At 34.6% G+C, this 15,767-nt stretch overlaps 3 protein-coding genes across 3 annotated transcripts; 1 reads left to right on the forward strand and 2 right to left on the reverse strand.

The window, feature by feature from the left end:
- Window positions 1-409: 409 nt before the first annotated feature.
- Window positions 410-2,382, reverse strand: LOC143558022 (protein FAR-RED IMPAIRED RESPONSE 1-like). The gene is made up of 3 exons (XM_077046955.1): window positions 2,302-2,382; window positions 1,160-2,219; window positions 410-1,065 (listed from the first exon to the last, which is right to left on the reverse strand). Exons 1-3 carry the CDS (start codon window positions 2,380-2,382, stop codon window positions 410-412), a joined length of 1,797 nt encoding a protein of 598 aa, XP_076903070.1.
- Window positions 2,383-3,205: 823 nt separating this feature from the next.
- LOC143558023 (uncharacterized) lies at window positions 3,206-4,651 on the forward strand. Its single transcript, XM_077046957.1, has 3 exons — window positions 3,206-3,808; window positions 4,181-4,330; window positions 4,400-4,651. Exons 1-3 carry the CDS (start codon window positions 3,206-3,208, stop codon window positions 4,649-4,651), a joined length of 1,005 nt encoding a protein of 334 aa, XP_076903072.1.
- Window positions 4,652-4,946: 295 nt separating this feature from the next.
- On the reverse strand, window positions 4,947-8,993 carry LOC143558014 (protein tesmin/TSO1-like CXC 2). The gene is made up of 10 exons (XM_077046948.1): window positions 8,910-8,993; window positions 7,975-8,135; window positions 7,027-7,645; window positions 6,420-6,901; window positions 6,252-6,329; window positions 5,969-6,143; window positions 5,784-5,879; window positions 5,635-5,704; window positions 5,392-5,518; window positions 4,947-5,290 (listed from the first exon to the last, which is right to left on the reverse strand). The coding sequence occupies exons 1-10, from the start codon at window positions 8,991-8,993 to the stop codon at window positions 4,969-4,971; spliced, it is 2,214 nt and encodes a 737-aa protein (XP_076903063.1). The 3' UTR covers window positions 4,947-4,968.
- Between the last annotated feature and the right edge of the window lie 6,774 nt (window positions 8,994-15,767).

A 15,767-nucleotide genomic window follows, 5' to 3' on the forward strand; every position in this document is an offset into this window, starting at 1 on the left:
TCGTATATGGATCCAATCATCTTCAGGACGACCTAGAGCAACAGCCGTAGACCGAAATCCACAATTTCCATCAGGAGCAACATCTTGTATATGTGAAACAAAAGGTTGAAGAATGTAGTGAACTTGTTCTAAATACTTGTGATGGTAACGTATCTCTTGAGAAACCGGCACATAACTATGTCTCTCATTGTCCTGGCTACCCATATAAGAACTGTGTCTCGCATTTTCTTGGCTACCCGTATAAGAATTGTGTCTAGCATTGTTTTCGACACCGACAAAGGAACTGTGTCTGGAAGGGTCTGCCTGGGTGGGCATGGTTTCATGAACGCTTAATGATGTAGAATTACTGCGTTTGAGAGGGGGCTCGCGTTTGCTATTTTTCTTAGACTTTGTCGGTGGACGCCCGCGGTTATGTTTTTGGACTTCTGGTTGTTGACTGGTTGATGAGGCTGGCCTTACTAGTGAAAGGAACTTTGACAACATACTTTTTTTTTCTGCCCTTTGACTCTTCTTCTACCAGCTCGTTAGCTTTTGAGTCAAGACCTTTATCCTCGTCAACAAATAGTGGATCGAAATCCAACTTCCTCCAATATATATCTATCGAAACCAAAGGAATGGTTTGATCTGAAGTCAAATACTTTGAAATCATACATGCACATGGCATACCACAACTTGTGCGAACATGACACCTGCACGTTCTACCAAACTCCATCAACTTGTTGACCCGGTTAAGCTCGCCCCATAATATATCTAGAGCTTTACATGAAACATGACGGCGTAACTCGTTGAAAAGTGATATGTTGTGGTGATTCATTTTCTTTTTACGACTCTCTTCAAAGGTTGCTTTTATGGCTGTTAGCTGGCTCACCATGATTCGATCGATAATACCCACAAGTTTATCAAGCTTAGAGTTTCGGGTCACCATGTGTTTTTTTAGAAGAGAGTATGCGCTCTCAACTCGATTCGTTGTGGTATTACCAAAATTTAGATTTTGGTCTATCCACACAGACACAAACTTTTCTTTATACTTATCGAGCCAGTTGATGTTAACATAATCAAATACTCCTGAAAAAAAAAATAATCAATACATATGACAAGTAATAAACATCTCCTGAATCAAGTTAAAACAAACACTTAATATGAGAGCTAGATAAATTACTTTTGTGGTCGGCAATTAAAGTATCATAAAGTCGCCTGTATCTTGACTCATATTCAGGGAGAGTGCTAGACTTAACCAACCAGTTCCATCGACCAAGAAATTGTTCGTATTCTTCGGCGGTAGCGAAGCTTTGCCTGCAATGCTTTTTTATGTTCTCATTAATGTGCCATCTACACAGTAGTTTGGCAGCATTAGGGAAGACAATTTCGCAGGCATTCATCATGGCAAAATCACAATCTGTTAATATCACACGTAGCATCATGCAGTTGTCTAACGTCGTCTTTATCATAGTTAGCACCCACGTGAAATTATCCTCCTTTTCATTGGATATAGCTGCCATTGCTATATGAAATGTCTTGTTGGTTGAAGTTACACCAACGATTTGTACAAACGGCATCTTGTATACATTTGTATTGTACGTTGTGTCTATCACCAACACATGCGGGAATGCATGATATATCATATACGATGTTGGATGAACGAAGAACAAATCCTCCAAGGCATTTGTGGATGGATTTGTGCGATGGTTGTGTATATAAGCCGTGTCTTGCAACAAATTGAAAAGAACCTCCATCGGGCTTTTTCCTCGGTGATCCTCTTTACGGATCTTTTGCCCTTCATTGTAAACGGTTTTGATGCAGGTCACATTTCTTTCATCCTTAGACTTTAAGTTACATAAAATGTCACGTGGTGGTGCTCTGTTTCGATACATATCATGTACCATAACATTTTGAGCAGGAGTAAGTCTACCTGCATATGCGTGACCCTTGAAATATTGAACTAGTTCATGGTTGTGTGTATCATAAACCACCCGCAACCTCCAACCATTGTATTGTCGCAAATAGTTGCCTATTAAGCTAAAATGGCAACCCGTTTTGATTGTACCAGAATGCCTAACTGTCGCAGTACAATTGTATGACCCGCCATGATCACACTTTAGCCAAACTTTAACGACTTCTCCACCGGCGTTTGTCTTCGACCGTTGGGTTACTACGACAACACCAACTTCACGACCTATTGTTTTCGCCCAGTCCTTGAGTTCGTCGACAGACGAAAACAACTGAAAATAACTTTAACCTTTTGTTAACAACAATATCTTAAATATTAAATAACATAAACATACTTTATAAAATTATTTATACCTCGTTGGTTGAAAATGGTGAGACATCGTCGGAAGTTTCACCAACACAATCATCTTGATTGTCATCATCATCAAACGACATATCTAACTCTTTTTTTTATTAATTTTTTTTAAACACTAACCACTCTAATTTTTAAACACTAACCACTCTAGATAGTTTGTTGTGACACAGTAACCTCTCAATATATATTTGATTGGTTAGAATATTGCATTGTGTCATATAATTTACGGTGGAATATTATTTCGTGTCAAATAATTTACCGAATATTATATCGTGTCAAATAACTGGCAGAATATTGTATCGTGTCAAATAATTATCCTGCCTGTACGAGTCGTATAAACTATACTACTCGTATAAATCTAGTCATTCCCAGACATGGTACACTTAACTAACGAGTCGTATAGATTATACTACTCGTATAAGTCTTAACTATGGTCAAAATCATCTGAAAAGCTGGTATGTACAGACTGAGAAGGGTGTATCAGGATTCAAAACGACTCGTATAGGCTATACTAGTCGTATAGAGGATGTATGGTTATTATACGAGCCATACGTCTCGTATAATTACCACACCATCTTGTATAACTCATACGACTCATTTTAGAATTTGGTCAAACACGTTTTCCAAGAAAGTGGTGGATGTCAGGGTGCGGAAGCCTATACGACTCGTATAAGCTATACGAGTCGTATAGATGGTGTATGAATTTTGAAGGAGGATGTCTTATTAGCAAGACCCAATAAAAATTATCCGAGTGCCGTTGGGTTCAAAATTCAAACCATATCTTATAATCTTTTATATTATCTGCTCAACCACACCACCAGAGTAACGAACAAATAATAATAATAATATATAATCGATCAAATCAGATCAGATCAGATCAAATCAGACGGCGGCTAATGAGTAATGACAACAACATCATCACCTAATTCCTCCGTAAAATCATCATCATCCGCCATGAAGACGGCTGCTGCTTGCCGACGAGACGCCAACTGCACCTGCAAAATCTGCCAAGCCAGCATCAACGCCACTCTCGATCTCTTACCATTAAGCGCCCAACGAAGCACTCTCACGAAGCTCTCTTCTTCTAAACCTAAGCCATCTCCACCTCAAACGCCTCTCCTTCTTAATAACAATCCTTCCTCCATATCCACTCCTGAATCCGACACTTCGAGTCTTATTATTCGGTCTCCGAAGGTTAGGTCAACCACCAGGACTACTGATTTTAAGTTGAGGAAGAAGAAGAATAAGAGCGGATTTGGTTGTGGTTTGGGTATGATGATGATGAAATGTGTTGTGGTTTTGTGTTTGAGTTTGGCGGTGAAGTTGGGGGTTCCGTATGACGGTTTTCGAGTTATGGAAATGAAATTGTCGCCGGAAGTGGTGAGGAGTTTAAGTGAGCAGGCGGTAGGGTTTCGGGATGTGAAACAGCAGTTGGGGTTTTTGAATGATGAATTGCAGATTTATGTTGGAGATAGATCGAAAATCCCCAATTGGGAAGTTATTCAGGTACATTATTATTATTATTATTATTATTATTATTATTATTATTATATGCTTGTATCATTGTATGTAGAGGTTCAAATTGTAGCCTTTTAACCGAACTGAAACCAAACAGGTTATTAACCGATACAATAGAAACCAGTTAGTAACCGATGGTTAGGAACCTGTTTGGACTTTTGAGATAGAACCAATTTGTAACCGGTTAACCAATCACAGGTTAAATTACGGAATGTCCAAAGATTCAGTTATTAACTGGTTAGGAACCAATTCAAGCCGATGATTAGGAGCTGGTTTTGACCGGTATTTGCACCTCTAATTGTATGTGTGATCTATGCTTAATTAGTGTTTCTTTTTTATTTATTTGTTTATTAAATTTAGGATGGTTTGATGTTGAGATCTCAATGTCAGCTCTACAAATCTGGAATGGAAGAAGTGAGTATTTGGGGGTGGCCTTTGCAGACATCTGGATTGGTCACAACTGATTTTGGTTCAAGGTCATTCACCATATTGTCAGGAAGAGCCACTGAGGTAAACCAGCCTCGGTTTTCTTCTTTGTTCTTCGTTTGTCACTTATTCTAATCCTGTAACGTGTGACAGTGGTCGAACGGAGAGTCGAGTGGGTTGGTTCGAACAGCAAATACGTCATGGGAACAAGAAAAGTGGAGTAATTCCGTATGGCGTTTAGATGAAAACACTTGGATTGTTGAGTATAAAAGAAGCTTCATGTTTGATAATACTAGACCGGTTTCATCAACAATGGAGTTTTTGAGGTTCAAGATTATGAAGTCATTTCAATGGATGAAGCAGATATGTAAATTTTCTGATGATAATCACTTAGCTCCTACATAATATGGTTTGTTATAACTAAATAATGTTCTTAGTTCTTAGTATCACATGCTCATATTTTCTGTTTTGCTAAAGGTTATAGCAAAACCATGCTCTAGTTAGGTTATTGTTTAGATCAGGATTGGAACTTGGTATGAAACAAACTAAGAACATGATATTATTATTTTACAAACAGAGTTTTATAAGTGACCATACAACTAAAGCAGAAAAAAAAAAGAATTAAAGACAACACATAAACTAAAGATAGCCCATGATCCATGATTTATCCATCCATACATACTAGGGGGGGGGGAAGCAAACTGCTTGTTTACTTGCATGCATCATTGTTTGGGATTTGGGGTGAGGCATGGAAATGAGGGAATAGATTGCAAAATCAACTTCCTGCTGCTTCGTTGGCCCGTGCCTGAGTGAGGCGGTGAGACTCGTTTGCTGTTTGGTGAACAAGATTTTACACCACTGATTGGTAACCCGTTGTTTTCTTCTAGAATATCAGGTATCTCGTTTTCTCCAACAGTTTGTAGTTTGCTCATGTTAACTTTAAAATGATTCAACTTTCCAAATCTTTGGCTGGCGGATGATCCGATGTTTAGAAATGAACGTGGTGGTTTGCCCTTTGTAGAGTTTGGCAACGGGATAGATTTCCTAGAGTTAAAAGAAATGGATATATAATTTGACATCTAGCAGGTTAAAGTGTTAAACATGTCAAAACTGAAATATTATTGTAATGCACATAATTTTTTTACCTGCCAAAACGTGAAGGAGTTGCAGGAGTAGCAGAAACTAACTCGGTTTCATTATACAGTACCGTTTGTAAGCTTCCGTCACTCACATTCGCTTCACACTCATTGACTTCTTGGTCCATTTCCGAAGCTACTAGAGAATTAAAATCACCATAAGATGACTTTCAATAAGTAGCATGTCTGATATAACAAAAACAACTTCATATAAACATATAAACAATCATATTAACATGATGCATTACTTACCACCATCCTTAAGACCAAATGTATTCTTGCATCCTTCACATCTGCAGTTGATGGAACATCCAACACCACCCTTTTTTTCATGAAAACATACAACCAAAATTAGACGATTGTAAAAAGATTAAAAGTTAAACAGGTAGAGTAAAAAGAACCTGATAGCATTCACAGTATTTCTTGAGGCAACCAGATTTTTTGCAATTGCATCCTCTTTTATGGCGAGCAGAAGCTGGAGTGTTGCTAGATTCATCCTGTAATATGAAGAATAACCATGTTATATAAACTTTGAAACTCACTACGCATAATAGCTCTAAAGTACACTTAAGTTTGTAATGCTAACCTCTTGCAATGAATCAGAGGTTTTAATAACTTTGGGAGCAAATGCCAAAGGGTTGCGGGACTCAATCTGCTTGCGAGTTGCAAGCACTGTATCTTCATGTATCGGTTTGTTAAAGCAATCCTGACATGAACATGGCTCCACACAGTACACACCGGCAGCAAAGCATTCACAGTACCTGAAATTGACGTAAATATCAGAGTTACAAAACCAGAAGTGATCATGCAAATTGCAAAACACATACATATAAAACTCAAATCAAAATATCTAACACAAAAAAACTTACAGCTTCAAGCACTTTGATTTCTTACAGTTACAACGCTTGCAAGCCACCTCTGTATTTGCAACACTTTCAACTCTACGCCTATAAAAATTCGATCAAATGAAAATTAACAAATTGAACAAACTGAAATGATTAACAACGACAACAATATAAAGGATTCAAGTAACTTGCCTCTTCTTTCGCGGGCTAGTTTGACTTAGACTTAACTCATCACTGCTTACAAATCCAACTGCTTTAGAACCATCTTCTGCAACGTTTAAAGCGGGCCCCATGTCATTCTCGATAGCAGGTGCATCCAACGGTTTTGTCGTCAAATTTTGACCAGATGTCATAGAAGAATAAACAGCAGATGAAGATGAAATTGCAAGTTGTCTATTAAGGCCCGAGTTTTCATGCTTAACAACTTTGTGGTCCACTAAATTTGAAGCAATAGCGTTCAAATGCAAACCGATTCCGGGTAATTTACATTTAGAGGAATCGTTTGCAGTCCTCAATGGAAGTAACTTATTATCATTGGGAGCAACCGTTTGATTGGATTCTGATAAATTTACAGAACTGCCATTTGAAGCATCTTCTAAGTGCTTTCTTCGCGACCCTGTCATCTCGAAAACTAAACAACGTCTTCTCATCCCACGGTACAAAGTTGAACCGCCCTGCACGTTTACAAAATTTGTAACTTGTAAATAATCTTTGATTTTATACAAAGAATATGTTATTACATATTAAACCAATAAAGGCCTAATTTTTAAATAAATGATTTTAAAAGTCAAATTCTCACCTCATTGTCTGTATCCTCGACCAACTCTCCGACCTCAAAATTGTTTAAAGATGTGCTATCACTCGTTACATGGTTTTCAACAGCACCCTTCAAACCTTCATTATTTTCTGAAGAATTATTAATATTATCACCATTACTGGCTTGTGGTTCCGTGGTCATAAGTGAAGTATTAAAACTTGGAGCATCTAGCTCGCTTTGACCAGGGGCCTTGTATGCCACAGTGTCACTCGGTGAGTCAAAGTTGAGCAATTCAGAAGCATCCGATATCAAGCTTTCCCAATCACATGCAGATACTTCTTTCCCTCCCATTTCAGTTTCAATTCTCATTGACCCATTTTCAGGCCCGTTGATGAATGAAACAGATGAAGCTGATGAGCCTGCCAATTTTAATGCGTTCATAGTGACGGGGCTAACCGCTTCATAGTTCAGTTTTCTTGAATCAAGATTTGAGCATTGGTTTGATGGCATGGTAGACGTTTCGGTCATAGGATTACTAGGATTGTAATCTGTATGATGCGCTAATGTGTTTTGTGCAGCGGTTAAATTCCCTTCACTGGTTCCAGCTTTCTTTGAATCACCAGTAGTAAGTTCAGGTTTTGATGAATCAAAAAACTGGTGCCTAAAAAGTCAAAATGTAGCATAAGTTACATAACAAAACATTAGAAATAAACCGAATTTTTATAGATTTAGAAGTAATCAAATATGACTACTAAGACTATATTATTTCAATAGTCATCCAACTTCTAAAAACAATGATTTAGAAAGTTTTGGGAATTGAAAAATATACTTTGGGTGATTTTTAACCTGTTTGACAAGTTTCCTTTTAAGCTAATCTTTTCTGTGTTAATAATTGTTACTTGTTTGACCAATTAGACATGAAATGAAACATGAATTAACCTATTCATGGTAAATTGGCACCTCTAAGTTAAACATAATTAGTCTCATTACCTTCTAAGGAATTTAGAATCCTTGAGGGTACTGACATGAGGCGAGGTGAAAACGGTTGGAAGTGAAGCAAAACTTATATTGCTGAATGTTTGAGTAAAGTGTACAGAATTAACCGGCTTGATAGGTGAAAGACTGTTGATATAGTTAAAAACTGGAGAGTCCTGCAAACAGACAACAAAATTCTTCAATATGACTTGTTATTATGAATCTTAAATCCTTAGAATGTCTAGCAACAACTGAAAATGATCTATTATAGTCAAAACTATCAAATTTGTAATTGAACCAGTAAAACACTTGGAAAATGCATATTTAAACACCCCCAAAGTACCAGTTATACTAAAATCTATATCAAAGAGTGACACTCTGTTTGTGAACATTCACTTTACGACTCGATTATAATAAACTTTGAAAGATTTTTTAGCCTACCGAATCAAAACATTGAATTTTCAAAACTGACATCACAAATTTACAAACCAAAACACAATTAGTAGAGCACAATCCAGAAACTGCATAAACCTACACAGATCTTATAAACCAAACTTTCAAAAGACATCACAATAAACAAATGAGACCAAAACAACACCCTGATTACTTCAATTTGAGACCAAAATCAGTAAACAAACCCTAATCCCAAAGAACAAGTAGATCCTTCACTTTCACACCCAATCCACCATAAAACCCCAAAAATGAAACCCATAAAGACCACCAATTAAAAACGTAATCAACAGCAAACACAACGCATCATAAAAAACCCAAATTCTTCAAATTGAATCGACCCATGAACACCAAACTCCCCCAAAACAATTACAAATAAAAACCCAAACTTGATTTCAACCCAATGTTACAAAAAACACCCAAAATCGAAAAACCCACAAAAACCCAGAATCAAATTCCGAAATGAAACCCTAAAAAGAAAGAAATTGGACCCAATTCACCTCGAATTTAGAAAGTGGGTTAGCGATCTGGGTTCGTTCAGGAGTATCCATTACAATAGCCTTTTGATCTTTGTCATCAGCCATCTTCTGTTGTCGGCTGATTGTGGAAGAAGATGAGATGAGATTCAAGAAGAAGAAGAAGCGGGAAGGGCGGGAAGCAAGTTTTTATTTTTTATTTTTACTTGATGCTGATGAAAGAAAGAAATAAACCCCACCAGTCCACCACACCATATACATACAGTAAGCAAGCAGCAGCAGGCCCACGCCTAGAATGATTTTTATAAAACAAATGTTATGCGGTGGTGGAAAAAGTAAAAGGTAACGTAAGTTACCTAATCATGATTTCTAATTATTAAGGATTTAATAACCTTAATTTCATTCTGGCCTTATGTTTATGTTTTGTGTTTTCTCTTGTACTTTTTTTATCCGAATCTTTTTATTACTAGACAATGAATTTTTTTCTAATTTTAAAAAAGACGATGAATTTTTTCTAATTTTAAAAAAGACGATGAATTTTTTTCTAATTTTAAAAATTCGTTGTTGGAGTACTCATGGAACCGGTCATTATTTATTATTCAACGGAATCAGGAAAAATGTAACTTATTATGGGGCATTTAATACTAAATTAAATATAAATATATATTAAGTAAAAGTAGGAAAGTTAGTTTTGATCATTTCATTTGGAGAAATGATCATTTGTTCAACAAACTTTTAGAAACAACACTTCTCAAGTATTAGTTTTACTTAACTATGTGTACTATTTATATATATATATATATATATATATATATATATATATATATAATATGCCATTTGACACAATAGTGCATCCCGTATTGTAGTGATAAGACAAAAGGGATCGATGGAGATGGTCACTTTGGCTTGGTGACTGAGTTCATCAACGAAGAAGAACGTCAAGACTCAAGATATTCACTATGTACATGTAAATGATGTTAATACTAGATTATTTAGAGTAAATAGATGTATGAATTGGAGTTTGATTATTTAACTTGAAGAAAAGACCATTCTTTGCAACAAGTTGATTAAAAAACACCACTCATGTCAATTATAAACTTATTATAAGTAATTTTGCATAATTTACTCAATAGTAAAATAATCGATAATCCACTTGTTTTCTTGTGTTATGTCTTCTAATGCATTGACTACAACACACAATATTCCAAAGTAATAATGTTATCTTAATTCTACTTTCATTGTCAATATTAATTTTTCACTAAAGAAAATAAACAAAACATAAGTTTTGTAATTAAAAATTTATCTTGTGAGATAAATATAATTTTGAGTATTTAATTAAAGTATTTTAGAAAATACAAAAGTATTAGTGTAAATAGTTTCAAAAATTCATTTAAACATTTTTTAATAAAAAAAGTAGTAATTTAAGTAAAAAAAAACATTTTTGGTGATATATTTAATAAAAGATACTAAGAAAGACAGGACGACAATTAGATAACAAAAAAGTGTCTAAAATCTTCCGTTCATATCATAAAAGTGTAATATCCACTTTACTTGAGAATCCCTCAACTCAAATTAAATATTTTATTATATTTGACCATTATTATTATTTAGGCTGAGGGGTGTGGAGTGCGAGAAAGGGCGCGTGAGGCCATCAGCTCGCGCCCCGGGGCGCGAGCACCACACCAGCGAGGCGCGAGAGGGGCGCGAGCGCGGATTTCCAGGCGGGCGCAAGGGTGATCGCGGGAGAAGAGAGAGGAAAAGCTGGTGGGCCCACCCAAAAGAGCCGTTGAGCTCGGGTTTTTTTTTAAAAAAACCTTTTTTTAAAAAAAACCTTTACAAAATCCTATATAATACCCCTAAATCAACCCATTTTAACCATATCAAACACAACTTCAATCTCCAAACTCATATATAATATCCCAAACTCCTTTATAAAACCCAAAATTTTTTTCCTATATATAACCCATTTCATATAAATCAATTACCACAACTTCAAAAAAAAATCCAAAAACAACCCATCGTCCCAATTTTTTTTTTTTAAAAATAATGTCGCCGTACTCGTCTGATTCCGACTCCTCCGAAGAGGATGATAATGGACGTCGTCTACACGTGTCTTATCCTACACAACATGATGTTAGAAGACGAGGGCAAAGCTATATGCCAAAACTACCAAGGTGACATTCCGCCACAACCGTCCACAATCAGTGATCAACAAAAACTTCATAACATAGCAAATATCAAGAGCCGTGAGATACACGGGGAGCTTCGACATGAGTTGGTTGAACATTTGTGGGCGAGGCGACCAGATGATCTTGTATTAGATTAGTTTTATTATTAAATATTATTGTTTGTTTAATTTTTAGTATGTTTTTTTTTATTATGAATTTTCAAAAAAATGTGTGTTTTTTTAAATAATTTCTTGTTTTTTTAATAATACGTTTTTTTAATACATTTATAAAAAAATAAAAAAATAAACCGCTCGCGCCCCCTCTCGCGCCCCTCCACACCAGGGCCAGGGGCGCGAGCACCACAACCAACACCCATCTTATCAAGTTTCTCTCTCTGCCACACGTCACAATATTATTGGCTGGAGCCCCCACTCGCGCCCCCTCTCGCGTCACAATAATAGTAAATTACTTATTTACTATTATAAATAAGTAATTTAAGGATTTACGTTTACGAGGTATCTTTGTTTTATTGTTACTGTCAGGTTGTTTTTATTTTTTAAGTATACGTCCATTTGTACTTCTTAATTTGTCATACATATACTTTGCATTTGTCGGATAATATACTTTGCATTTATAATAATAATAATAATAATAATAATAATAATAATAGTACAAATACTTATAATTCCACAACAATTTTTAGTTTTCCTTACACATGTGTGAGAAAAAGATAATTTGTTTTAACCTCATATATATAGCAACCATAGAACATACATCATAAAGGAAAATAATATTGTACATGTAATTTGTTGTTGACTTGAACAAGATAATCTAGCGATGAATCTCACAAGTTGTTATGACGTTCTAAAATATAGGGTTTGGGTTTTGACCATGATTACGTTTATAGCAAAGCACTTGGTCAATAGGTTAGATCAAGTTATCATTTTAAACATTATTTTAAAAGTAAACTTAATAAATAATTGTGTGTCTTGTGTATGAGTTTAAGAATAAGTGACAAGTATGAAAGTTACAAATCAAGATTACGGAATAAAAAAGTAAAAACAAAATATGAGTTTCTCCATAGTCTACTCTCACCAATATATTTAATTTTCTTTCACATAGGTAATTAGGTACGCGTGTACCTAATAGACTTATTTCTTTTTTCTTTCTTTGTTTATTCTGCCTATAAAATAAATTTATTTTTAAAATATTTATTTCTTTCTCTATCGTTCTTTTCCACTCGATGATTATATATAGTTAAATGATAATCATTAACATGATAAGATACCAAGTCATATCTGTCAAAAAAAAATAAGAACTTGAAATCCAAATACCAACTCTTTTTAACATCATCGATTCGTTTTAAAAAGTACATTTTATTTATCGTAAATGTTGAAATTTATTATTTCTTTAATTTAAACGATGAGATATTGAAAATATTGCATCGGGAAGAAAATATCAAAAACAAAACACATGCAACATATACACGATTTTTAAATTTTATTTATTTGTTTTGTCATTGAAGCAAGTGACAGTTGTTAATATATGAAAAACAAAACATTAAAGTCAATATTTGTTGAGGAGAAAGATGTTTTAGAATATCAAAAGTATACCAACTTATGAAAATTTCAAAATAATTAACTGAAAGCAACAACCAATCCAAATCCACAACCTAACCAGGGGATGTCACGGATTTTATATATTTATTCTAAGTTTTGTTTAATTTAACCATTTGTATAGACCATCAAAGTATTAAAAAGGACCATACTATTTATTATAGGATATAACAGGTACAAACAAGAACTATAAAAATTACAAAATTTATGAGAAATGCATACAAATATTGCATATATTGCTTCAATTGTAGTATATGAGAATTATGAAGGAAAAAAATTAAATTATACTACGGGTATTTATCTAGCATATCCTCTACTTAACGTTAATCAATCTCACTCATTTATTACCTCAATCCAACTCTCAATCTACCCTCTCTCATTTCCCTATCATCCATTACTAAGCATCAGACTTCTACGTATTCACACAACCGTGACGATACATTAAGTGTCTTCTCAAAGCTTGGATCAAGTCTCCTAAGGCAAACTCCTAACCTATAGCGTTACACATCATCGTGTGATCACCGTGCCTTAGTTTTCCTTATGAGTTCTCAACACCATTGACTATGTTGGTATAGTACTATACAACTATACATGCTCAATAACATACACTAGCCGCGCATTATTCTTGTTATTAGAGTTGAGTTGCTATAAGTTTGATTATCCATGTTCAAGAAATGCCACAAGCGCGACAATGGGCTGCCAAAAATACACCATATAATTAACCGTTATGTGTCATCGTCTCCCAACTTGCCTAGTGACACCGTAACTTATTTATGTTTTATATTAATTTTCTCTTGTTGCAAGATGATGCATCAATGTGTCAATGGCTTGTGTTTTTGCTAGGAGCTTTGTACTTTGGTTTTGTATCTTGAAAGTACTAAGAAACTCGTGTTTTGTGTTTATTAAGGATTAAACTAGGTTTGATTTATTATGTATACATTATCGATCATTGATATAGCTAGGGAACCATCTTTGTTGTGTACCAAAATAAGGCCATAGATCTAAGGGTGACAAAACAAATTCAAATGGGTTGTTTTGGGTCAATTAGGATAACTTTTAAAATTGAGATGGGTCATGATGGATCAAAAAAATTTTGCAAGAAGGTCAGGATGGGTTGGATAGATGCTAGTGACTTTTGGTCATAGGTTAGAATGGGTTCGTTTATAGGTTAGAATGGACTAAAACAAGTTTTGTTCAATTTTATTTCAAACAAAACCCGCGGAACCGAATAGAAACCGAGAAATCAAAACCGAAACCATTGAAACCGAACATATACCGAAACCGACCGAAATAAAAAAAGCAAAACCGAAGCAAAAAAAGTAACTGAAAAAACCGAACCTGAACCAAGACAAAACCGAGTTTTTTTTATGAACGAGGAAGACGGGGGAAACATTTTAGTTATTTTACTTTTTGCGTTTTCGATTTATATTTTGAGTTATTATTTTTTTATTAAATTTTTTGAATATTTTTTTGAGGGGTTTTGAAACTCTTTGTATTTTAACCTTTATTTAGTTAAAGATGGGTTAACTTTACTCATATTGACCCATACCTATCCTAAACCCAATAAACCGAGAAATCAAAACCTTTCCGAACAAAAACCGAAAACATTGAAACCGAATAGATACCGAAACAAAAAAAAAGCAAAAATGAGCCAAAAAAAAACCGAACTTGAGCCGAGACGAAACCGATTTTTTTTTATAAACGAGGACGACGGGGGGGACATTTTAGTTATTTTAGTTTTTGCGTTTTTAATTTATATTTTGAGTTATTAATTTTTCATTAAATTTTTTGAATTTTTTTAAGGGGTTTTTGAAACCCCTTGCATTTTAACCTTTACTTGTGTCAAGATGGATTAACTTTACCCATCTTAACCCATACTCATGCTAACCCTCTATTTTAAAAATCCATCCTGACCTAAACTCATTTTAACCCATTACCCAAATCCAACTTAACCCAATCATATTGCCACCTCTACTAATAGATCCATAAGAAGTCAATCATGTCACAACCATTTGGGAATTTACTGTGGTTAATTCCTAAAATTCATAAGGACCACATCATGCAAGTAAAAACAAATCTTGTGCCTTTACACGCCTTCCACTAAATCCAATATTTGCTACCCTCATTTCTATCGACATAAGAAATCAAACCAGTATATATATATAACGCACACACATCATAAAATATTAATACACATTACTTGTTAATCAGCTTTGATGAATATAATAAACCTATTAGTATTTCTGCGCCAGTGTTAGGTAAATTAAAATTGTCTAGGATATAAGTGTTGTATGAGCGAACACTGATTTTTTCTTTTTATTAAAATACCAAATAGACCGGAGAATTGAATTCATATCGAAAGAAAAATGAGAGTGAGAACGTAATGACTATAACTTTGTTGGTTACGGTGACAGGGTCATTAATTTTTTCTAATGAGACTATTTTTGGGATTTTTGGCGGACTAGATCAATGAAACTTTTTTATAAGAGTGCGTCTAGTTATCGAAATATTTTGAGTTTTTCAATGTTGAAGAATGAGTGTTAAAATATCTATCTATCTATATATATATATATATATATATATATTTGTGAATATAACTTTGTTGGTTAAGACTTATAGGGCCTTTCAACATACAACTCTTTAAAATGAAAGGATGCGCGTTCATTGAAGATCACGAGGGCCATGCATGCAGGTGCATTTGGTCGTCAATGACACAAATTCATTATTGAATTCAATACCTACCGATATGTTTTAAATTACAACTCTTGCCCAACAACTAGTACTACCCTGCATGTGGTCACCGACTTATAATTGATGGTGCACGAAAGGAGATACCCACCCACGGGTAATCCATGCTCTCCCCCATGAAATCTAGAATGATAATATATAGAGACCTAAATCCATATATAAGTCCATATCATGAAACTGTGAAGATTATATCGATTTCTTGAAAATACAACCATGTTAAACCTAAATGAAAACACCTCCTTTATCACACATGATGAAGTGGTAGAAAACTTGGTTTTTTCTCGAAGGCGGAAAAATTTGTTAAAAACGTGATTTTTATTACCTTTCAAAACAAATAATTATCTGTCTGT

This window comes from Bidens hawaiensis, unplaced genomic scaffold (assembly GCF_021521415.1).
Source record: "Bidens hawaiensis isolate Kalapana, Puna unplaced genomic scaffold, B.hawaiensis_p1.1 tig00019314_1, whole genome shotgun sequence".
NCBI lineage: Eukaryota > Viridiplantae > Streptophyta > Magnoliopsida > Asterales > Asteraceae > Bidens > Bidens hawaiensis.

What these genes read in the sequence shown, in the direction of transcription:
- LOC143558014 (XM_077046948.1), bottom strand. Translation starts at nt 8,993, where the DNA reads ATGGCTGATGACAAAGATCAAAAGGCTATTGTAATGGATACTCCTGAA. An exon ending in ACCCACTTTCTAAATTCGAG is followed by an intron (nt 8,136 to 8,909) that starts GTGAATTGGGTC and finishes GTCTGTTTGCAG; the next exon opens with GACTCTCCAGTTTTTAACTA. An exon ending in TCGAGGATACAGACAATGAG is followed by an intron (nt 6,902 to 7,026) that starts GTGAGAATTTGA and finishes GTAAACGTGCAG; the next exon opens with GGCGGTTCAACTTTGTACCG.
- LOC143558023 (XM_077046957.1), top strand. Translation starts at nt 3,206, where the DNA reads ATGACAACAACATCATCACCTAATTCCTCCGTAAAATCATCATCATCC. An exon ending in CCAATTGGGAAGTTATTCAG is followed by an intron (nt 3,809 to 4,180) that starts GTACATTATTAT and finishes TATTAAATTTAG; the next exon opens with GATGGTTTGATGTTGAGATC. An exon ending in TGTCAGGAAGAGCCACTGAG is followed by an intron (nt 4,331 to 4,399) that starts GTAAACCAGCCT and finishes AACGTGTGACAG; the next exon opens with TGGTCGAACGGAGAGTCGAG.
- LOC143558022 (XM_077046955.1), bottom strand. Translation starts at nt 2,382, where the DNA reads ATGTCGTTTGATGATGATGACAATCAAGATGATTGTGTTGGTGAAACT. An exon ending in CACCATTTTCAACCAACGAG is followed by an intron (nt 2,220 to 2,301) that starts GTATAAATAATT and finishes AGTTATTTTCAG; the next exon opens with TTGTTTTCGTCTGTCGACGA. An exon ending in TTTAATTGCCGACCACAAAA is followed by an intron (nt 1,066 to 1,159) that starts GTAATTTATCTA and finishes TTTTTTTTTCAG; the next exon opens with GAGTATTTGATTATGTTAAC.